Raw genomic sequence first — 25,751 nt, forward strand, 5'->3', positions numbered from 1 at the left:
TTTGGTTGGCCCCCGATGTTTACTTTGACCATGGGCTCGTGGGGACTGAGTTCTAGTGAGCCCAGTGGTCCCTATTCAGAGTCAAATCCCACTAGCCCGATCAGGTGGTCTTGGGGTTCAGGTCGATATTGTCCTCTGGGAGCATTTCCCTTGTTAGTCCGGCCTTTTTGTGGACATTCGTTCTTCCAGTGTCCAGTTTCTTTACAGTAGACACATTGATCTCTCGCCAGAGGTGCTCTCTTGTAGGTATTCCCCCCTTTTCGGGGTGGTCCTCCTTGTTTGGTCAGGTCAGGATTCCCTAAGGGTGCTGCTAGCAGGGAGACCTTCTCTTTTATTTGGTTTTTTGCTTCCCTTTCAGTAGTTTTGTCCTGATTGACAGATACTTTGTTTGCGACTTCAAGGAACTGGGAGATGTTCATTACTGCAAACCCATCTAGCTTCTGAAGTTTCCATCTGATGTCTGGTGCCACCCAGGTAATGAAAGCTGCATTGACCATTGTCTGGCTTTCCAGGGCCTCTGGGTCAAAGGGGGTGTAGATTCTGAAGGCCTTGCAGAATCGCTCATAGAAATCTCCTGGAGGTTCTTCAGGTTTTTGAGTGATGGAGGCCATTTTGGACATGTTTGTAGGCTGCCTTGCTCCTTCCCATACCCCTCCAAGAAGGGCTTCTCAGTTACTGCTGAAGAGCAGCCCGTCCCTGATCTGTGTTAAAGTCCCAGGGCAGTTGAGCTTCTGGTGCCACCTCTAAGGCCCATTCCTCTGGCTCCAAGACACCTGTGAGGGTCTGTTCTTGCAACCACTTTCTGGCCTCCATGAGGATCCAGCATCTCTCTTCCGTATTGTACAGGGTCAGGAGGAGTTGGGGTAATCATCCCAAGTGGGGCGGTGGGTTTGGAAAATGGACTCCATGAGGTCAATAAGAGCCTGAGGCTTTTCTGAATATGAAGGGGTATGGTGCTTCCCGTTTAAGAGCTCTGTAGTTGTGAAGGGCTGGTAGTTGTGAAGGATTGGCCTCCTGGGTTGGACCGTCCCATCTGCACTAGTCTGGGCTGGACTCTTTGTTTCATGGAGGGGCATCTGGAGTGCAGGCTGCGCTGACCGAAGTCTTCTTGCCAAAGGGGTCTCAAGATCCCCCTTGGAAGGGGCTGATGGGCCCAGGAAGACTGAAGGTGCAGGATTCTGTGGGAGATTACCTGTGGAGGCTCCGGGGCAGGGAGATGCCCTGGAATGGCTGGAACATATGGTAGGGATAAAGTGTCTTCCTCCGGAAGTCCTCATAGAATAATAGGCTTTTGAGGTCTGGCCATTTGAGTGGCTAGAACCCTACTCTGACCCTTCCTTCCAACAGAATTAGACCTGAGCGGGCAGGGTTTGGGCAATTTCTAACCAAGAATCGATGTAGGGAAACCGATCAGGGTGGCCGGGGGCCCGAGTGACTACATGCCAAACTGCATGCACCTTGGTTACATCTAGGATTCCTTCTGAGGGCCAGTCAACACCAAACGTGGGCCACTCCAACTCGCACAAGGTCTGGAGAGTTCCGGAGGACATATGGACACTATAATCCCCAGAAAAGCTTTTCTTGAAGTTTTTTAACATATAATCTAAGACTGTGAGTTTGGATTGTGATGATATCATCCCTGAACCAGTGTTGCGGGACAAACATGGAGGGGTGCCTCTCATGAGGCCACTCAAGATACCCACCTGTCCATGTCTCTTGTGAGAATTTAGGCTTATTTTAGCTAAGGCATCTGAGTAGAGTGTGGATTAGATGTTATGCTGTATGACGTAGCTGCAGAGTGCAGGATGGGGCCCACTCAGACTCTGTAGCACAGGCTGTAGAGCTACAAACTGGATCAGCAGAGGCAAGCCTCTGCAGTCCCCATTCATTCATTCAATTACTCAGAGGTTACACAATCCCACCTAAGGAACTACTCTATCCTGGAATCTCGAATCTTGAGATTTTGGGAGGTGATCGTCTCCCCTTCCATCTGGAGATGGGCCTGAGACTCAGAACCCCGGGGCCTTACCTTTCCGGTGTCTTCTGATCTTGTTCAATCCACCTCTCCACCGAGTCAGGCCGGGTCGGAGGACGTGGCCCACAGGGATCCCTTCCCCGAAGGAGGACCCATCAAGGGGACAGGTGGTGCTGCCTCATTCGTGTGGAGATCTTCTCTGGCTGCGCCCGCCAATCCCAAACTAGAGGCTTAAGGGCCTGCTTAGTTGGGTTTACCGGTTAGGGAACCAAATGTTGCAGCAAAGCCAGGACTTCTGAGCAGCAGAAAAACCCAAACAGCACTCGGAGGGGCTGAGGAACAGACTTATTACTTGTGGGCCTAGAGGAGAGTCAGTCTTCAAATTCTGAGTCCCATTTCTCAGTTTTCATAGGTTTATATAGGATTTTTTGCAGGACTAGCATGGTTCTTGCTCATTGGCTAACGCATTGCTACGCAAAATTTTGCAAGTGGGGTTACAGAAGCAGAAGGCAGGTGGAAGGTCATGCTTTTGTGGGCTGATTTACGGAAGTGGGGGCAGGAGTGGTTCATTAGATTACAGAAGCAGGGGGCAAGAGTGGCTCATTTGAAACCCTGCAGGCCATGTTCTCATGGGCTGATTTACAGAAGGGGGTGCAGGGTGGCTCGTTAGATATTTTTTTCTGCAAAGTTATGCTTTTTGGTTCTCAACAGTGTCATTAAAGCAATGCTTTCTCTCCAAATCTGTGACGTTCTGGGTCTGGCTCCTGGCAATCCTTGGTCCTTAGTTCCTCTGTCACATGGCAATGCACAAGGCATCTTTCCTTGGTCTCTCCTAGCCTCTTAGTTTTCTTCTGCCTTCTGTTTAATTTCAGCTTCTGGATGCTCCTGTGACTTTCTCTCTGTTTGAATTTCATTTTCTTATAAAGGACTCCAGCAATAGGATTAAGACCCATCCTGATAGAGGTAGGCCACACCTTAAGTGTGAGAAGTAACCTCATCAAAAGATCCTACTTACCTTTTGTTTCACACCTGCAGGATTGCATTAAATTTAAGAACATTTTTTTCTGGGTACATAAATCTTCAACCTTTGGGTGAACTCTCGGTTACAAGGGTTTCAACAGCAGATTGGGGGTACCAGAAGAAAGAATTAATGAACTTGAAGATGAGACAACTGAAACCATCCAGTCTGAGGAGCAAATAATGGAAAGAATGAAGAAAAGTGAACAAAAGTTGAGGAACCTGTGGGACCCCATCAAGCATATCAATATAATTGTGGGAGTCCTCTGAGGAAAAGAAAAAGAGGGAAGGGCGGCGGACTAGGCCCAGTGGTTAGGGCATCCGTCTACCACATGGGAGGTCCGCAGTTCAAACCCTGGGCCTCCTTGACCCGTGTGGAGCTGGCCCATGCACAGTGCTGATGCGCGCAAGGAGTGCCGTGCCACACAGGGGTGTCCCCTGCATAGGGGAGCCCCACGTGCAAGGAGTGCGCCCCGTAAGGAGAGCCGCCCAGCATGAAAGAAAGTGCAGCCTGCCCAGGAATGGCACCGCACACATGGAGAGCTGACACAACAGGATGACGCAACAAAAAGAAACACAGATTCCCATGCCAGTGACAACAACATAAGCAGACAATGAAGACACAGCAAATAGACACAGAGAACAGACAACCGGGGTGGGGGTGGGGAAAGGGAGATAAATAAATAAATAAATCTTTTTTTAAAAAAAAGAAAAAGAGGGAAGGAGCAAGGAAATAATAGTGAAATTTCCCAAATTTAATGAAAGAAATGAATATACATATCTAAGATGCTGAATAAACTCCAAATAGGATAAACCAGAATAGAACCATGCCATACCATGTTATAATCAAATTGTCAAATGCCAAAGACAGAGAATTCTGAAAGCCATAAGAGAGAAGCAATGTGTCACATACGAGGGAGCCTCAATAAGATTAATTGCCCAATTCTCATTAGAAACAATGGAGGAAAGGAGGCAATGAGAAGACATATTTAAAGCACTGAAAGCAAAAAGTTGCCAAATAAGGGAGAGATTAAGACATTCCAACAAGCAAAATCTGAGGGAGTTTATCAATCAACACTGGACTGCCTTATAAGAAATTCTAAAGGAATTTTGTAGGCTTAAAGGAAAGGAAAATAGACAATTGACTGAACCCATATGAAGAGATGAAGGTCTCCACCAAAATTAATGACATAGATAAATGTAACTACCAGTGCTGTTGTATTTTTGATTTGTAACTCCTCATTTTACTTCCTATAGAATCTAAAAGGCAAATGCCTAAAAGGTAATGATATATCAATGGTTTTGGACTTATAATGTTTAAATATGTAACTTGTGTCAATAACTACATAGAGGTGTTATGATGAAGGGTATAGGCATATAATTTGTGTATGCTACTGAAGTTGTTAAATTGGCAAATAAGCATACAAGAATGTTAAAGCCCTATGGTAAACAAAAAGAAAATATCAGAGAATATACAAACTCAGAGACAGATGGTTTACTAGAGTTTACCACGGATGAGGGGCAGGGGCAACAAGGAGTTAATGCAGAATGAGTGTAGGGTTTCTATTTAGGGTGAAGGGAAAGTTATAGCTATAGAAGGTGGTGAGGGTCCTGTAACATTGTGAATGTGATTAATCCCACTGAATGGTGTGCTTGGGAGGGGAAATCACTGTGGGGGCAATAATTGTGAACTCGTGTTTTTTTGTCCAGAATGCACACATAGTTTTAACATATCTGTATATTCGTTAACATGTTTATATTTTTGTTATACATATTTGTTAATATTTTTATGCACATATTTTCTAATCTGTTGTTACCTTAAAAAGCCAGTTACCCTTAGAAGCTCAGGTAGATTATCGATTATGCTCTTGAAATGAACACTCAAAATTGTGCCTGACGATCCAAAGTTATGCAGTCATTGCATGGACTAGTAAATTCACAGACTTTCTAACAATTGCATGTACCAGGCTCTCCTTGGAAATTCTGCACTCAGAGAATTTCTTTTGGTGATGTATGTCTAAAATGAGTCAGTAACAGTGCACTTTATTTGCCAATTGACTAAATAGAAAAACAGGTCAAGAATAAGATGAAAAAAATATTTGTCTCATAGCCCACTGTCGTTATGTCTGGCTCACCCTTAACTTTCCTTCCTGCATTAAGTGAAAAAGAGGTGATTATATCTAGAATAATGTGTTCTAACTATTAGGTTTTTCTGTTTGAGGCTACTTTTATTTCCCAAACATTTGGGCTAAAGGAAAATCCAAATTATTGTTTGAACTGAGATAGTTTCACACTAAATATCTGTTTCTATGCTGACTGTTGGTATTTTTCCAGATAAAATTCTACTGATGAATACAATGTTAGAATAAGTTAAGTTTTAAGTGAGATAAGCTTTTAAATGAAAATCAATACTGCATCTTCCATAAAGCAACATAGCTTAAAGAACTACTTCAGGCCTTGTTTCCAAATGTAGACATTATTTTGGGGGGGTCCCAGCAACTAATTTTGACTTTTTATTGTCCAATGGAATACTACAAAATTATGGCAGTTATATCTGGTAATAAGTAGTATACTTAAGGATCTTCTTGAAATGCATCCAGTCATTAAAGTTGAAAATTTCACTTCAGAAACTTTTTAATAATTTTCAAATAAGCTGCATGATACAGTATTTATCTTTGGTAGGTTTCTCTTATTCATGTCCCTCAAGCAAGAAATACAATTTTGATTCCTGAATATTTGTTTATCCTTTCCTCTACTATATTCTCCTTTTCCTACTCTACCTCCCTTATACATACCTATGAGGGTGTGCATATACACATGCATAAAGATACACACACAGTCTTTGAACCCCTGCTAATATTCTACTTTGACGATGCCTCTTGCTGCTTTCTAGCCCATCTTGTTGTTTTCTTCCCTTGGGTTGTCAAGTTTGTATTCTCATTCATGAGCAAAGCCATGGTCAACAATGAGTGTCTTAGAGAGCAAAGACTTTTTAAAAAAACTTAATTTTGAAATACTTTCATACTTACAGGACAGTTACAAAAATAGTAGACACCCCATACAAAGAACTCCAACATACTTCTGATTCTATCCCCCTAGATACAGATCCACCAACTTTAATTTTGCCACATTTGCCATATCAGTCCATTTATCCATCTACCTGTCTATATACCTATCTGTCAATCCATTTTCTAAACACTTGAGTGTAGGTTTTATACATCATGCTTCTTGAACTCTTAATACTGCCATGTACATTTCCTAGGAACAAGGATATTCCCTTATGTAAACAAACTTAACATTGACATAACACTTGTAGTCTATAGTCTGATTTTTCATGTGCCAAATGTCCTCTTGAGCTGTTTGTTCTCCCTTGTTATATTCTGCACAGGATCAATTTATTGCATTTAATTGGCATTGTCAATTAAATGTGTTTTTTTTTTAATTTTAGATGTTTCCTATCTCCCCAAACCAAAATCCTATCCCCATTCCCCCTAGCCCCTGCACCCCTGACAACACGTACTCTAATTTCTGTCACAGTGAGCATGTATATCCTCTGGTATTTTCTTCGTACTTATCAAGGAGCTTAGAGTTACTGTCCTAAATCTGTAATAATCATTTGCTTCAATATCAATTTAATTTCAACAGTATACAAAAACTATGTGCCCATACCCCCTGTCCCCCCACCTTTATGTAGTTCTTATCACAAATTACACATTTATACATTATGAGTCCAATACCACTGATTTATCATTTGCCTTTCAGATCCTATAGGAAATAAAAAGTAGAGTCACAAACCAAAAATGCATTGACACTTACTCATGCAATTTCCTTCACCAGAGACATTTATTTCTTCATTTGGCTTCAATCTATTGTTTTTGCCCTTTCCTTTCAACATGCAGAATTCTCTTTAGCATCTCTTGTAGGGCCCATTTAATGGTGATTAGCTCCCTCAGCTTTTATCTGGGAATGTCTTAAATCTTTCCCTCATTTTTGAAAGGCAGTTTTGATGGACATAGAAATCTTGGTTGGAAAGTTTTTGCTTTCTGCACTTTAAATATGTCATCCTATGGCCTTTTTGCCTGCATAATTTCTGATGAGAAATGGGCTCCCTTGTTCATAACATTTTGCTTCTTTCTTGCAGCTTTCAGTATTTTCTCTTTATCTTTGATTATAATATGCCATGGTTTGGTCTATGTGGGTTTATCTTATTTGGAGTTGGTTGAGGATCTTGGATATGTATATCCCATATTGATTTTTATAACAATTATTGTCTCATAGCTGGTGCTTAACATATGCTACCATAATATGAAGTAGAAAAAGCAGACTCACTAGATTCAAATATTCTTCTGTCTCTTACTGGTTTCATTAGAGTAAACAAGTACTTACCTATTCTGTGCCAGAATGGAAAATATAGAATCCGTTTTGAAGATTAGATGGATTATATATTAAAGCACCTAGTATTGCAATTGATATTTCATAGCTTTGTGATAATTATTAGCATTAATGTATGTCAAGATCTATGAAGGTTCTGAGATTTTTTCTACTGATAAAGCAACCAAGTTAGCCTGCCATAATTTTATGGTTGCTGGTAGAGGACATAAGACTGTTGGAGCAGTAGCCAGTCTTAGTATTTTTTTTTTTAAGATTTATTTATATTATTTAATTTCCCCCCTCCCCCGGTTGTCTGTTCTCTGTGTCTATTTGCTGCCTCTTGTTTCTTTGTCTGCTTCTGTTGTCGTCAGCGACATGGAAAGTGTGGGCGGCCCCGTTCCTGGGCAGGCTACACTTTCTCTTGCGCTGAGCGGCTCTCCTTACGGGGTGCACTCCTTGCGCGTGGGGCTTCCCTATGCGGGGGACACCCCTGCATGGCACGGCACTCCTTGCGCGCATCAGCACTGCGCGTGGGCCAGCCCCACACGGGTCAAGGAGGCCCGGGGTTTGAACCGCGGACCTCCCATGTGGTAGACGGACGCCGTAACCACTGGGCCAAGTCCGTTTCCCAGTCTTAGCATTTTTGTAGTTTCTGAGCCAAAATTCTCTCAGGATAATGTGAAGAAGGTGAAGTAAAAGCTGTGTATGTGGTGAGGTGTGTTATGTAGGGAACCCAAATCTTTTTTTTTTCAATCTAGTTTTCATTGTGGTACAATATATGTGCTATTAATTTTGCCATTTTAAGTGTACAAATCAGTGACATTAATTACATTCACAATGTTATGCAACCATCACCACTATTTATTCCCAAAATGTTTCATCACACAAAACAGAAACTCTGTATCCATTAAGCAATAACTCCCCATTCCTCCCTATCTCCCATACCCTGGTAATCTCAAATATACTCTCTGTCTCAATGAATTTGCCTATTCTAGTTATATCATATAGCTGGAATAATGCAATATATGCCCTTTTGTGTCTGAGTTATTTCACTTAGCTAGTATTTTCAAGATGGAACTGTCTGACCAATAGCAGAGGGAAATATCTTCTTTATTATATTGGGCAGTAAATAATTTCATTTGCTTGTGAGAGAGATAGTACCTCATCTTCTAAACCCATTTGTTAAACATCGTCAAACAGATAATTTGGAAAAAAAGTTTTTGATTAATGATTGTATCTTAAGAGTGGTTAGTCTCTCACCCTCTTGTTTAAAATTCTCCATTGCTTTTCCAGTTCTCTTATTATAAAATCTATACCCTCTCTCGTGGCCTAGAAAACCCTAAATGACCAGGCCTCATCGAATTCCCTGATCTCATATTGTGTCACTATTCTGGCTCTCAGTTCCACTAAATACCTTTGCATGAGTCATCCCCTCTACTTAGTATGTTCTTCTAGATCATCACCTAGCTATGTCACTGACATTCAAGATCATCGTAAATGTCAAATCAGATAGAGAAGCCTTATCTGTCCATCTAATATAAAGTAATTCTTCAAATATTCTATCACAAACTCTTTATTTATTTATATTGATTTTTTAAAGGTTTATTTTCATATATTTCTCTCCCCGCCCTCCCATCCCACATTGTCTACTCTCTTAGTCCATTTGCTGTGTGTTCTTCTGTGTCCACTTGCATTCTTGTTAGGTGGCACCAGGAATCTGTGTCTCTTTTTGTTGTATCATTTTGCTGCATCAGCTTTCCATGTGTGCGGCGCCACTCCTGGGCAGGCTGCACTTTTTTCACACAGGGCGGCTCTCCTTGCACGAGGGGCATGCCTTCCTGGGGGTCACCCCTGTGGCACAGCATTCCTTGCACACAGTGGCACTACACATGAGCCAGGAGGCCCTGCGTGTTGAACCCTGGACCTCCTATATGGTAGGCAGACACTCTATCAGTTAAGCAACATACGCTTCCCTCACAAACTTTTTTTTACCACTATGTCAAAGTATACTTATCAATATAACAGAAGAGTTTAATAATCTGTTAATAATGAATAAATGAATGGTTGGATGAGTTAATATTCTCTCTATGCTTTTTTCTTCCTACTTTTTTCCATGTAATTTTCCTTTAATTTCATCAGTCAATAATATTGAACTTTTTCTTTGATTTTTTTAAATGAAGAATTGGCACTATTTCCAGGGTTAAAAATGAAACAAAACAATAAAACACTACTACAGGGAAGCGTACTTGGCCCAGTGGTTAGGGCGTCCGTCTACCACATGGGAGGTCCGCGGTTCAAACCCCAGGCCTCCTTGACCCATGTGGAGCTGGCCCACGCGCAGTGCTGATGCGCGCAAAGAGTGCCCTGCCATGCAGGGGTGTCCTGAGTAGGGGAGCCCCACGTGCAAGGAATGCGCCCCATAAGGAGAGCCACCCAGCATGAAAGAAAGTGCAACCTGCCTAAGAATGGCATTGCCCACACAGAGAGCTGATACAACAAGATGACGCAACAAAAAGAAACACAGATTCCTGTGCTGCTGACAACAACAGAAGTGAACAAAGAAGACACAGCAAATAGACACAGAGAACAGACAACCGGGGTTGAGGGGGGGAGAGAGAAATAAAATAAATAAATAAATCTTTTTAAAAAACCACCCACTACTACAAAGAGGAAATTAAAGCACCACAGAGAATAAATTATCTATCTGTTAGTTATTGCTCATTACACACTTTTATTAAGTACCGTGGATGATAAACTAGCAGTGTGATAAGCTTTTTAGATTTCATTGGCAATTAACATTTACCACATTTAGGAGGTGTTAATGTGATGGCATGCTTTTTGTTGGCATTTAAAATTATCCATATTTACCTGCTAACTCTCACTAATACCACATTACCATATGTCTATTGAGATCTTCTTATAGTTCACATGTTATTATTGGTTTTGATAAACAATCAGAGCACCTGACTTTGAAATGGTAAATCTTTATTTATTCATACTCATGAGTTTTCTCACTATTACTCTTTTCTCTTCAACAGTTTTTTTTTTTAAAGATTTATTTATTTATTTATTTATTTCTCTCCCCTTTCTCCCCACCCCAGTTGTCTGTTCTCTGTGTCTATTTGCTGAGTCTTCTTTTGTCCACTTCTGTTGTTGTCAGCGGCACGGGAATCTGTGTTTCTTTTTGTTGCGTCATCTTGTTGTATCAGCTCTCTGTGTGGGCAATGCCATTCTTAGGCAGGTTGCACTTTCTTTCATGCTGGGTGGCTCTCCTTATGGGGCGCATTCCTTGCACGTGGGGCTCCCCTACTCAGGACACCCCTGCGTGGCAGGGCACTCTTTGCGTGCATCAGCGCTGCGCATGGGCCAGCCCCACACGGGTCAAGGAGGCCCGGGGTTTGAACCGCGGACCTCCCATGTGGTAGACAGACGCCCTAACCACTGGGCCAAGTCCACCGCCCAACAGTTTTTCTTATCCTCAATAATTTACTTGACACAGGAGGTATAGGACTCTAATACAATGGTTAGAAACTCTTTTGGAAATGTATATAGGAAAACAGATTTGCCTTGTGAAATAAATGCTTTTTTTAATTTTTAGTTTCTCTCTGTCTTCTCTCTCCTTAGTTGATTCCACTAAGATTCAGATGTTTTAACCCTAAGTTATAGTTATAGACACCTAATGTATTTAACAACGGCCTCTTTGCATATCTTTTTTAAAGACCGTGTTACTAATATAAGAAGTAATCATTTTTTAAAAGGTATTAATCATAGGCCTACCAATGCATAGTTTCAGATTGATAAATTTCTCTTTTCTTTGTGGATGCTCTGTAGTTAAAATTGATCATTTTTAAAATTTATTCATAACAGCAAGCAATAAAGGAGAATGCCAAAAAACGAGAAGCAGAGGAAAAAGAAAAACGTGCCAAAATAGCCAAAGAGTTAGCAGAGAAAGAAAGACTTGAACGCCAGAAAAAGAAAAGGCGCTTATTAGAAATGAAGACTGGTGAGTACCATCAAATTTGCTATTTATACTATGTTCACTTAAGATTTATACTGGTTGCATTATTAGCATTTTAATGTACTTTGGTGAAAAGAATGATGATCTTTCATTTGTATTGTTTAACAGCAATTCTTTTTTATGGGCTTTCTCCCCTCACCTCTTTTATTTTTATTTTTTTAAAGATTTTTTTTCTCCCTTCTCCCTCCATTGTCTGCTCTCTGTGTCCATTCATTGTGTGTTCTTCTGTGTCTGCTTATATTCTCATCAGGCAGCTCCCAAAACTGATCCTGGGACCTTCTGGAGTGGGAGAGAGGCTATAATTCTCTTGCGCCACCTCAGCTCCCTGGCCTGCTGTATCTCTCATTGTCTCTCCTTTTTGTCTCTTGTTGTTGTGTCATCTTGCTGCATCAGCTCTCCATATGGTCCAGCACTCCTGTGCACGGCAGCACCCCTGTGCAGGGCAGCACTCCTGTGCCGGTTAGCACACCTGCATGGGACAGCACTCCATGTGGGCCAGCTCACAACACGGGCCAGCTTGCTCAACCAGGAGGTCCTGAATATTGAACCCTGGACCTCCTATATGGTAGACAGGAGACCAATTGCTTGAGCCACATCTGCTTCCTCCTTTTTGTTTTAATAACAACTTGTGTCTTCATTCTATGATTGATGATAGATGATTTGGCCCTCTGATGTACTCTTTTGGCTCTATTATATTTACATTTCTTTGACTACTACTTGATTAACTATAATCATTTATATCAATTAATAAATTAGTAAGAATAGGAAAATGATTGTGAGAAATTCTACAGGACACATAATCTGTTTTTTAAACAAAAACAAGGAAAGGAAAAAAGTGGTAGAGGAGAGGGAATATTTTAATAGAGATGTATACTGAAAATTTATACTTGGAAAGGTATAAAGTTTGGGATTTAAGTCAAAATAATGTAGATTGGCTGTGAAGTGGAAGATAGTATAGATGAAACAAGATTGACGGTAAACTGATAACTTCCAAAATTGAGTTATGGGTACTTGGTGAGGGAGGAGTGTTCATTACACTATTTTCTTTACTTTTGTATATTTTGAAATTTTCTATAATACAAAGTTTTTGGAAAAAAGGTAAAACAGAAAAAATAGAAAAATTACCGTTTTATAAAAACATATGCATATATTTTCCAAAGCTTAAATGTACCACTAATTTAGAAGTAGAAAAAAATGAAGTGAACCATAGTTAGATTTTTCACTCCCTTAAAATTCTGTCTGGCTCTTCCACCTCCAAACTACTAAACTTTGAGGAAGTTTTAATTAAAATCCATCCACATCACTGCTAAATTACCGTAGTTTACAATTCATGGCAGCAAATTCACGGAAGGTTTCTTCAGGTATAGACAGAGAAGCCTACTTTGCCTTCTTTACTTTCGCTTTTGCAGACATATTTTATGTTTGATAAAGGAAACTGAGTTCCTTAATGTATCGCATTGTTTTTTCCAAGGAAAAAATATCATGCTAACACCATTTTTTTATTTACAAGAGTATACTTTTGAAGTATAAAGCAAAAATTTTAGGAAAATTTAAAGTTTAATATAGTCTTAATAGTGTTTTAATTTAAAATTATGAGAGTCAGAAGAAAAATTCAATTTTTAAGAAGATAAACTAAGTTTTTATTATTTTTTTCAATTTAAAAATAGTACTTCCACATTATAAAAAACATCTAAAAAGTAATACATCAAAAAAACATTACCCATAATCTCCCTATCAAAAGACTCACTATTAACATTTTGGTACATTTTTTTTCCACTTTAAAAAATTTCTACCTTTTAATAGTAACCAGGATCCTAATAAAACTACAATTTACTGTCTTGCTGAATTTTCTGAATTTTTCATGTTATTCATAATTTGAAATTTTTAATTTCTTTGTCAAAATGCATCCATTGTATATGCCATATATAATCCAACTTGCATTGGTCAATAATGATATCTTAGAACAATAGTTATTTCCAACTCCTCAATGTGGTTAATACATTTATCCATAAATAATTGAAAAATTAGTTATTTCATTGGAAAATGGAATAGAAAAGGATAAATACCTCTAGGTCTTTTGATGCATACTGCCAAATTAATTTCACCTTTGTGGAAGTAGTCATCCTAGCTGTCCTGTCTTAAAAAAATGTAGAAGGGTGAATTGTTGAATTTACATTAGTGTTTTGTTTCCTTTCTGGATGAAGAACTTTTTGTTTTATCTTAATTTTGTTATAGGATTTTCATCCCTGAATGATAGAGGAAGAGAAAACTCCACACAATGGTGCCATAAACCCACAGGGAGCTTCCTTCCATATGTTTTCACAACTTTAGTATATTTACCATACAAATAAGAATTGAATGTTTTCACAGATTCACAAATTGTCCTGTTACCATCTAACATTGTAGAATAAATTAAATCCCTGCTCTTTCTTATTACCCATCATAAATCATTAGTTGCTCATAGCAAAGGAGCAGGTAACTATTTTCAAATCACTGTTTATTATCATTATCATTTCAGAATGCTATTTTTGTTAATAGAATGAAAATAAAGGTAGAATAGTGAACTAAATTTCCCTGAGAAGAAAAATGAAACATTAAAAGTCCTTTTGAGCAGCAATACTAAGAAAACACAGGAATCTTAAATTATCATGTTACAGCCTTGCAATGTCATTTTCTCACTTTTGTTTTCTTTAAAAATAATGGGCCTGGAGGTCTCTTAAATATTTGCATATGCAGGTCTGGTTATTTGTGCTGAAAGATTTGATATTACTTTAAACAAACAAACAAGCAAACTCATTACATTTTTATGATTTCTTTAATCGCTAGGTGAATTTTGAGTACATTTTCTAAGGTTGATATTTAAATTTAAAGTATTTTGATTTTTAAGTTACCCAAGGATCAAACTCCTGACATAGACACTACCTAGTAAAGACAGACATTAGTATTCATTTAAAGTACACAGTCACCCGTATATGTAATCCGAGACAGATAGATAGTAGTAGTGATTTCATATGATTATGTACAAATTGTTCTAAATTTCATTTCTTTCTGTTAATCATGGAAACATAAAGGGTATTTGATAATAGAATTCAAATGTTATGCTTTAGGACTTCCTAAGTTTGTAACTTGATTCCCATAATTTTTAAATAGCACATCAGAATGGCCTTGAGATGGACCTGGTGTTGTATAATTATGTTTATTAGGGAAGTAAATAAGAGCTTATTTAATGGAGCAATAAAAACTATATGAGCAGCTTCTATATTTCAGCCTTTAGGTTACAATTTGTTTATTATTTATTAGACTTAAATGTCTCATTTGGTGCAACTTCAGCCTATTGAATAAAGAGATAATTAGTGTTTAGAAATCTGTTGTTTACCCACACGGCCGAAACAGCTCCTTTGTTTTCTATTCTGCAATTTAAGATAACTAAGCAATTAGGCCTCCATTTTAGAGGAAATTCATCTTACATAAGTACTACTTGGGAATGTTTCTGCCAGTCTCATCAGATATGCAATTAATGTTTGTACTCACATTCATAAGGCTTTGACAATTACTGTCCTTTACAGATACCATAAAACTTATTTTCCATAATTGCATATAGTTTTGTTTTGTGCAGTTAGTGCTTTCTATTTTCTAGAATTATTGGGAATTGATGCATATAAATAAGACAATGGTTTTAAACATTTCTTTATAAAGATGATGTAGAAGAATAGTACAAATTAGATTTCATTGGCTTCAGTATATTTGTCTTTTCTTCCTCTCATCTTTTATTGAATAGTACTTCTAACAGTAATAATAGCTAACATTTATTAAGTACATATTATGTGCTGGACTCTGTGTATGTTCATTATTGCATGTAATGATTACAAAAAACATACTATTTTTATCAGAGAGTTTAATTGAGTAACTTACACGTGGTCACAGACTTAGCAAGCAGTGGAGCTAGGAATCAAGTTTTCTGACCAGTGGCCATATTTTTAAATAAGGTTTGGTATTTCTTTACTATTGATGATTTAACCATACTTGGGGAAAAGGGGGCCAAATGTACATTAGTATTTGATAACTGGCACTGGACTATACATATTAAATGAGATTGAGAATGATCTTCCCTGGAAACCTTGTGTGACAGGAACAGCCATCTGTTTGGGGTACCATATGATTTTCCCAGTGGGATGGCCTTTTCCTTTTTGTTAAGAAATTTTGGGGAGATCACCAAAATCAGGAATGCTTGTCCTCTCTGGGCCAGATTCAACATTGACAATGCCTAATGTCAATGCCAAGGACTGGAAAAATGCCATCAGCACTCCTATTCCTCAATGTCCCTCACCTTGATTGAATAGTTTGGTGTTCAACAAAGTTGTCAGAGCTTAACAATTTAAAGGAGAATGGAAATGTCTCTAGTATTTTCATTGTCTGCATCAGGTTAGAAGTTAAGAGAACAGAGAGTTAACAGTAGGTAGACAACATAGCTTTTGGAAGGAGCACAAACACCTCAGTGTGGTTTAGTCCAAACAAGTACTCTATGACATCCCCACCCCACCTTTAACTATGTTTTCCTTCTAATGAGAAGCTAATGGTATTAAAAGACTGACATACCACTCCATAAATACTATCAAGAGGTGTCCTGATGGGAAATTTTTCCAGTGGTCTCTCTAATAGTCATATTGATTTTCACTGATCTGCAGGAATTTCTTTTACTTGAATAACACACTTTCTACTGTGAAAACTCAGAGTTCAGAGTTAGTGTGCACTGATAGATGTCTTCACTGTATAACTAACTGTGCAAGGCTCTCACATCCCTTTCAAGCTAATCTCAGAAAAGAGAAGTTAGGAGAGGAAGCCTCAGGCTTTTCTCTAGTACATTCTTTCCTGAAAGTTGATTATTTTTCCTTTTTTTTCCTACTTTTTTGAGAGTTCTCCTTTTTTAAAGATCTTTGTGACACATCCTCATACTAGTTGGTTTACTGTTCATCCAATATTTAAAACCATTTTCAAAATGTTTCTTTCATTGTTCATCTTATGAATATTATACAATATTAACTATATGCTATGTAAAAAATAGACTCCAATTTTTATTCATTACTGAAAAATTAAATGCCAATTGTCATGAACTTTATTTGAGAAAAAATACTTTAAATCTTTTGATGCAGCATGGACTACTTCTAAAAATTTTACCAAAGAAATTTTTACGTCAACATCCTTTATTTATTACTTCTGTTATCACACACAGATTTACCCTGTTCAGTTTCTGGGACAAAATCATACCAATCTATTATTTTTATCTTATCACATTATGAAGAACTCTATAATTATGATAACATCAGCTACATTTATTGTATTATTATTGAGAACTTCATCAAAGTGGCATCTTCTCTGTGTGCAACATTGTCTGCTACTTAGGTAACTGTCCCCTCTAATCTGTAATTATTTACAAATGTGCACTTTCTTTAGAAAAACAAAAGAACAGTGGATTGTTGCCATGATAAATTCTTCAAAACGGATTGCAGGGACTTCTGGAATTAGAAAGACAGGAGATTCTATTTTCTTCCAGAAAAATAACTAAAGGACAGGCGGAAACAGCCTGGAAAAAAATGTTCTAGGATTTAGGATACCAGGCGAAAGCTGGACACCATCCAGAAGAGAGAGGGGTAAAGGAAAAGAAAACAAAAATCTAGACAGAAAGACTGAGTAAAAGCTGCAACTGCAGACACAGGCACCATTCCCACACCCTACGAGCAGACAATTTTGATTTCTCCAGCCTCAGGACAGAAGCTACAAGCAGAGGGGTCCACAGGGATCCACCTCCCCAGGAAAGCAGAGAGAGGGGGAGACAGCCTAAGGCTAATTCACAGATTTGGTTTCTGTTTCCAATGAGATCTTCCAGGCTAGGAGGTACACACCACTGTTTGTCTTGGGAGCTGGCACAGGACTAAAGAGATCTGACCCTCCAAATCACCCTCTCTAGTGATTGGAACTGATTGTTGAGGATACAGATGGGAGTGGAATTATTTCCTATCTGAGAAAAGGGGGGGGAGAGGGGTGGGGACTGAGAGCAAAGGTTGGAGAACAGCCTCTGAGGAAGTTTGATTTTTGACATTTTGAATAGCCTTCAGGAAGGATTCTCTGTCACATTATTCCAGTTGGCTCTGGAGCAAACACACTCTGACCAGACATTTAATTGAGGTGGCTGTTAAAGAGCATCCATCTGCAGTGGACCAACGAAGGGCATGTGAGGAAATTAAAAGTAAATAAGAGAGGCTTTTTCCGGCTTTTAGTCTCCCTTCCCAAGGCTCATGGAAGTTGGTCTGTTATTCATTATTGGCCCATGGCCCAGATTTGAGCAACTAACAATCCTAAGACCTAGAACAGGTTGAACCGAGAATCATAGAACAGCAGTAATACACAACTTCCCATCACTAAATCCCTACAAAATAGAGAAAAATTGATCATTAGAGTAAATTGACCATCCTAATCAGATGCCTAGATATCAGCAAAAAATATAAGCCATGCTAAGAAAATGGAAGAAATGGTCCAAGCAAAGGAATATATCAAAGCCTAGATGAGACACAGGATTTGAAACAACTAATCAACAAGATTCATACAAATTTCTAAAATCAAATTAATTAGTTGAAAGGCAATATGGTTAAAGAGATAAAGGACATCAAGAACACTAAGCAAGCACAAAAAAGAATTTGAAAACTTCAATGGAAAAATAACAGAACTGGTGGGAGTGAACGACACGATAGGTAAGATGAAAACCCATTAGTGGGAGCAGATGTGGTTCAAGTGATTGAGTGCCTGCCTCCTAAATGGGAGGTCCTGGTTCAGTTCCCAGTGCCAACTGAAAAAATTAAAACAAACAACAAGCAAAATGAATGAGTGAAAAAAAAAAAAAAAACCCACTCAGGGAAGCCGATGTGGCTCAGTGATTGAATGCTGGCTTCCTACAAACAAAGTCCTGGGCTCATTCCCTGGTGCCTAAAATACACACGCACATTAGAGGGAGCAGATTTAGTTTGGTAGTTGAGCACCTGCCTCCCATGTACAAGGTCCTGTTTTCAATCCCCAGTACTTCCTTTAAAAAAACATATTTGAGGCATACCACAGCAAACTTAAAATAATAGAAGAAAGAATGTGTGAGATAGAAGACTGCAGCTGAAATTGAATAGAGAAGAACAAAAAGAAAAAAGAATATAAAAAATTGAGCAGGGGCTCAGAGAATTGAATGATAACACAACGTAAACAACATATGTGTCATGGGAGTTCCAGAAGGAGAAGAGAAGGGAAAAGGGAGAGAAAAAGAGTATTTGAGGAAATAATGACTGAAAATTTCCCAACTCTCAAGAAAGAAATGAATTTACATGTCAAAGAAGTACAGAAGTACAGTGTGCCCCAATCAGAATAAATCCAAATCCAAATAGACCTACTCCAAGATACATACTAAACATCAAACATCAAAGATAAAGAGAAAATTCTGAGAGCAGCAAGGGAGAAACAAACCATCACATACTAGGGATGCCCAGTAAGAATTAATGTGGATTTTTAAAATCAGAAACCATGGAGGTAACGAAAGACATGGTATGATATAATTAGGATACTGAAAGGGAAAAATTGCCAGCCGAGAACTGAATGCAAAATTATCCTTCAAATGTAAAGGTAAGTTCAAAATATTTACAAATAAACATAAACTAAGAGAATTTGTAAAAAGAATCTACCTTTTCAGGAAGTATTAAAGGGAGCCTTATAGCCAGAAAGAAAATGACAGGAGAGAGAGGCATGGAGAAGAGTGTAGATGGCAAGAATAGCAGAAAGGATAACCAAAAGAGTAAAAAGACAGATGAAAATAAGATATGATATATGAAAACCGAAGAATAAAATGGTGGAAATAAATAATGCATTTACAACAATATCACTGAATGTGAATGGGTTAAACTCCCTAATCAAAAGATAAAGCTTGAAGGAGCAGATATGGCTTAAGCAAGTGAGCACCGGCCTTCCACATGGGCGGTCCCAGATTCTGTTCCCAGTGCCTCCTGAAGAAAAATCAAGCAGACGATGAGCTAAAGCAATGAGCAGACAGACAAGGGGGCCAACTTGGAGTGGGGGATGTTATAGCTTGACAGAATGGATTAAAAAGCCTGAGTCATCCATATGCTGCCTACAAGAGTCATACCTCAAACCCAGGAATACAAACTGGCTGAAAATGCAAGTTTGGAAAAAGATACTCCACACAAACAATAGCCGAAAAAGAGAAGGTGAATTCTACTAAGCATTTCAAGAAGAATTAACACCAATCCTGTTTAAACTCTTTGAAAATACATCACCCTAATAGCAAAGTCAGATAAAGATACAAGAAAAGAAAAGTACTGACCAATCACTCCTTTGAATATAGATGAAAACTTCTCAACATAATAATTGAAAATCAAAGCCAACAGCATATCAAAACAATTATATACCATGACCAAGTAGGATTTATTCCTGGTATGCAAGGGTGGTTCAACATAAGAAAATCAATGTAAGGAAAAAACCACCTGATTATCTCAGTCAATGCAGAAAAGGCATTCAACAAAACCCATCATCATTTCTCATTAAAAAACACTTCAAAAGACTGGAATAGAAGGAAAATTCCTCAATATGATAAAGGTCATATATGAAAAACCCATTGCAAAATTATACTCAATGGGGAAAGGTTGAAAGCTTTCCCTCTAAGATCGGGAACAAGACAATGATGCCCACTGTCACCATTGTTATTCAATATTGTGCTAGAATTTCTAGCTAGGGCAGTTAGACTACAAAACATAAAAGATATCGAATAGGAATAGAAGTATAACTCTCATTATTCACAGACAACATAATCCTATATTGAGAAAATTCTGCATTGTCTATAACAAAACTAATTGAGCTAATGAACAAATTCAGTAAAGTGGCAAGATAAACATGCAAAAATCTATAATGTTTCTGTACACTGGTGTTGAACAACCTGAGGAAGAAGTAAGGGGGAAAAATTCCATTTGCAATAGCAACAAAAAACTCAAATACTGGACTTGGCCCAATGGATAGGGCGTCTGCCTACCACATGGAAGGTCTGCGGTTCAAACCCTGGGCCTCTTTGACTCGTGTGGAGCTGGCCCATAAACGCAAGGAGTGCCATGCCACGCAGGGGTGTCCCCCATGTAGGGGAGCCCCCCACACAAGGAGCGCACCCTGTGAGGAGAGCCGCCCAGCACGAAAGAAAGTGCAGCCTGTCCAAGAATGATGCCACGCACATGGAGAGCTGACACAACAAGATGACGCAAGAAAAAGAAACACAGATTCCCAGTGCCACTGATAAGGATAGAAGCAGTCACAGAAGAATACATAGCGAATGGACAAAGAGAGCAGACACCGGGGGTGGGGGGGGGGTGGGGATGGGGTACAGAAATGAATAAATCTTTAAAAAAAACCAAACTCAAATACTTAGGAATCAGTTTAACCAAAAAGCACAGGAATATTTAGAAAACTATAAAACAATGCTAAGTCAATGAAGACTTCTACAAGTGGAAAGACTTTTTGTGTTCTTGGATTGGAAAACTAAATATTGTAAAGATATCAATCCTTCCCAAACTGATTTATAGATATATTGCAAGACCAATCAAAATTCCAGCAGCCTACTTTACAGAAATAGTAAAGGCAATTACCAGATTTATTTGGAACAGAAAGTGTGCCTGAATATCCAAAAGCATTCTAAAATCAAGTGCCATGTGGGAGGACTTTCACTGCCTGACCTTGAAAGATACTACAGAGCCTCACTGGTCAAAACTGGGTGGAATTTGCATGAAGATAGACCCAATGATCAGTGGAATAGTACTGAGAGTCCAGAAATAAACCCTCACCTCTACAGCCAACTGATTTTTGACAAGGCTACCAAATCTATTTTACCAGGACAAAACATCTCTTCAACAAATGGTGCTGGGACAAATAAATATCCATAACCAAAAGAATGAAAGAGGACCCCTATCTCACTCCCTAAACAAGAATCAACTGAAAATGCATCAAAGACCTAAATATAAAAGCCAGGACCATAAAACTACTTGAAGAAAATACAGGGAAACATCTTCAAGGTCTTGCAGTATGTGGTTTCTTGGATTTTATACCCAAGGCACAAGCAACAACAACTAAAAATAAAGAAAAATGAAACCTAAAATTAAACACCACCACCACTGCACCTCGAAGAACTTTATCAAAAGGGTGAAAAGGCAGCTAACTCTGGGGAAAAATATTTGGAAATAACATGTTGATAAGGGTTTTATACCCATGATATATTAAGAGATGCTTCAACTCAACAATAAAAAGACAAGCAACCCAATTTAAAAATGGGCTAAAGATTTGGATAGTCATTTATCCAAAGAAGAAATACAAATGATAAGAAAACACGTGAAAAACTGTTCAGCGTCTCTAGTGATTAGGGAAACGCAAATCAAAGCTACAATGAGATTTTTCACGCCTATTAGAATGGCCACTACTAAAAAGACAGAAAACTACAAGTGTTGGAGAGGTTGTAGAAAAATAGAAACACTTACTGTTGGTGGGAATGTAGAATGGTACAGCCACTGTGGAGGACTGTTACACAGTTCTTAAAGAAGTTGAATATAGATTTGCCGTGTGACCTGGCAATACCACTACTAGGTATATCCTCGAAGAACTGTGAGCAGTAACATGAACAAACATCTGCGCTCCGATATTCCTAGTAGTAGTATTCATGATTGCCAAAGTTTAGAAACAATCAAGGTGTCAATCAATTGATGAATGGATAAACTAGCTGTAGGGTATACACACTATGGAATATTATGCAGCTGTAAGAAGAAATTAAGTTATAAAGCATATGACACATGGATGAACTTGTGGGATATTATGTTGAGTGAAGCAAGCCAGACACAAAGGAACAAATACTGTATGATTGCACTATTACGAACAAAATATGTTGTGCAAACTCATGGAGTTCATAGTTAGAATATAGTTTACCAGAAAAGAGAATGAGGTTAGAGAATGGAAAACTGAGATTTAACCTGTACAGAATTGGTAAAAAGGTTGTTTGTTAATCTTTACAAAAGAATAGAAAAGGTGAAAGCACAACCTAGTGTTTATATCTCACAGTGCTATTATATGACAGTGGTTGAAAGGGAAAATCTTTGGTCATGTATATTACTAGAAGGAAAGGTAAAAAAATGTAACATGGGACTGAATACTGTACTAAAACCTCATGTGAAATATGAGTATGGGTAATATTACTTATTTAAGACTGTTTTTCTTTGATGTTGTAAAATGTTTGTATCAAGCAAACAAACAAAAAAAACTATACTAAATGAAAGAAACCATACACAAAGTACCACATACTGCATAATTCCATTTATATAAAATATAAAAATAAATCAGTTTATTAAGATGAAATTAGTGGGTTATATAGAACTGAGGAAGAATAGAGAGATTGAGTGATGACTGCTAAGGGGTGTGGAGTTTTTCTTTTTGAAGTAATGAAATTACTCTAGAATTTTTTCTGGTGATGAACTCACAGCACTGATTATACTAAAAGCCATATATTTTGTGGTATGTGAATATATCTCCATAAAAGTGCTTTAAAATTTAAAGTAAGTCATTTATATTAATAATAGCAACAACAAAACGTTTCCATCTGAGTGGCATTATTATTTGAATTTGGTAAGAAGTTATCTTCATTTTAAAAAGTCATATTGTTTTTAATTTCGTGAATAGGAAAGGAGTCCAATTTTCAGATGCAAAACCATAAATCTTTTCATCTTTTAAGAAACTCATCTCATTTATAATATGCATATTTTTAAATACTTTGTAAATATCTGTTTTTAGCATTTACTCTGAGAAACAGAGACCATCAATTGTTTTAGATCCACAGAAAGATAAACTTTTGAACCTAGAAGGTGCCTTTATAGATTGCCAATCCAACACTTTCAAAAAAGAAAAGAAAAGAAAAGAAAAATATATATATATTGGAGTTGGAAAAGATGTGAAACAAATACCATTGCTAAAGTCAAAGGCTTATTGGTGCCAGTCAAAAATAACATACCAAGCAAATAAGCAAGGTTTCAACAAAACCAAGATTGACTTAGGGAAGCTAAATCTACCATATGTCCTTAGCTCGTTTTGCAATTCAGAAAGCTCTGGAAAACGAAGTTTTAAGTAACTTTAGTGCCTATTTCATACAATGTCTAAGCCTGACTTAACTGATAAGCAGTCCCATGGAGTGTGAATGTATGTGCTATAGAAATAATAAGTTTGTGTGAGGATGTTGCCCTAGTTTGCACTGCATTATGATACTTCCAGCCGAGGCACCTTTTTGACCTTTCTATAACCTGAACAATTCTGAACTCTGACTCACAACTGGCTCCAGAGCTTGCAATAAGAGATGATGGACTTGAATTTCTCAGTAACTGCTCTTTGTTTCTGTTGATCCAAGTAGACTATCTACTTTCTACCACACAGGCATAAAGGTCATTTCTACTTTTCTTTATGTATTTGTGGTGTTCTCGTTCTCATAGATTCCCTTCTCCTAATTCTTTTTTGACTGAATCTTACAAAATATTAACCCAATTCTTGTGTTCCCCAAAATGTCTTCTCTAAGCACTCATACTTTCTTGTAAACCATTATTATCTTGCTATTAAACTTGTAAGTGGAATATTTGGTTATTCTCATCCTTTCATTTGTTTTAGTGTTTCTAACAGAACATCCGTCTTTCAAGAATATGGGTTTACACATTCTTTATCTCATAGAACCCAGGCCAGTGTGTGCACATGGTGGTTACTACAGAAGATGCTCAATAAGGTTTGCCAAGAAACATATAAATATTAATTGATCAAAAAGACATCAGTTTACCCGACTGTTATTTATATGAAAGTAAAGATGTAGATCAGTGATCCCCAGACTACAGCCCTCCAGCCATATCAGCCTGCCTCTGTTCTTGTTAACAAAATTTTGTTGGAAAACAGTCACACCCACCCCTTACATTATTCTCCATGACTGCTTTCTAGCCCCAAGTGCAGAGTTTAGTGGTTGCAACAAAGGACATTACAAACCATGAAGTCTCAGATATTTTCTGTCTGTCTCTTTACAGAAAAAGTTTGCCAATTCCTGAGATGGGTCAATAATCCTAAACGCTAGTCTTTGTTTTCTTATGACAAAGTAAAAAACTATTCAGTTACCTTTTTTCCTATCCTCTTATAGCCAAGAGCCTACATTGGCAAAATGGCTGATCTGTGTTGAAAAATGACATAGTAGTTAAATGAGTAAATATATTGAAAAAAATTTATGGCAATTGAAAGGATTGTATGGAGTGTGAATATACCTCAATAAAACTGCTTATTAAAAATGGCAGTTATTAGGATAACTTAATCTTTAAGCATATTTAGACAGCAGAGAATTATCTGATTTTAGATTCTGTTATTTGAAATGAAAAGTTGTACAGCTGAACTTTTTAAATGTTAGCAAGCATCTGGACTGCCAATTGTTCAATAACCAATCTAACTTATCCATTGTGCTTTTCTCCTTTTATCCCAGTGTATAGTCTCTAGTATTTTGTACTATTGTTTGTATATCTTTTGAGATGAAAATATCAGTGGGTCAAAAGGTCATAGGTATAGCCAAGTTTTTATTTCTTTATTAATAGGCTGTCTCTTTTCTCTCCCTGTTTTGGACATTTTGACATTAAATCCTTAAAGTTGAAGGAAATCCATTCAGTGCTGCTCAACTGGTCATGAAGGTTATTCTGAGTCCAAAGTGATTATATCACAGAGGGAAAAAATAAACTCAGTAGTATTTAGCTTTTGATGATGAATAAATACATACTAGGGCAGACTGGGAAAATTATGCAGAGAAATTGAATATTTATGTGTTATTCAAAAATAGCATAAATAAGCATTAGAGTTTAGATGAAATTAGAAATTATTTTGTAATGGGATTTTAAAATATCGTTTCCTGGGTAGCTTCATTTCTCACATATGCAGTGTTCTTCAAGAAAATTAGATACTCCATAGTATTAACTGAGTTAACATGTAGGGCAGCCTTATCATAGAACAGTGTGCTTCATAGCAGGGCCAATTTGACAGGTAAGTTTGGAAACAAGAAAATAATGGGATACCATTGCCTGGTCATAGTCACCATAGAACTTTCACCAATAATTAGCACTGACAGGTAGAAGTGACAGAAGTTTTAACTTAATATAGTCCTTTGAATGTTTACTTTAAAACTATTACTGCTATTCTGCAGAGTAGAAAGATTTTGGTCAAATTAGTGTTAAGTCAGAGGCTCCAAAAGATCACTGCTTTAGAAAGCCGGATAGAGTCCCTCCAAAGTCATTACAACTC

The 25,751-nt window shown here is 37.8% G+C and overlaps 1 protein-coding gene across 1 annotated transcript in view; it reads left to right on the forward strand.

Annotated features, from left to right (window-relative positions):
- The window catches only part of DIAPH3 (diaphanous related formin 3), a 564,743-nt gene that overhangs the window by 382,381 nt on the left and 156,611 nt on the right, over positions 1-25,751 (forward strand). The window contains exon 25 of the mRNA XM_058276598.1: positions 11,231-11,366. Within this exon, the coding sequence (XP_058132581.1) occupies positions 11,231-11,366 (136 nt within the window). The remainder of the gene's footprint in view (positions 1-11,230; positions 11,367-25,751) is intronic.

The sequence above is a fragment of the Dasypus novemcinctus genome, chromosome 15 (genome assembly GCF_030445035.2).
Source record: "Dasypus novemcinctus isolate mDasNov1 chromosome 15, mDasNov1.1.hap2, whole genome shotgun sequence".
Taxonomy (NCBI): domain Eukaryota; kingdom Metazoa; phylum Chordata; class Mammalia; order Cingulata; family Dasypodidae; genus Dasypus; species Dasypus novemcinctus.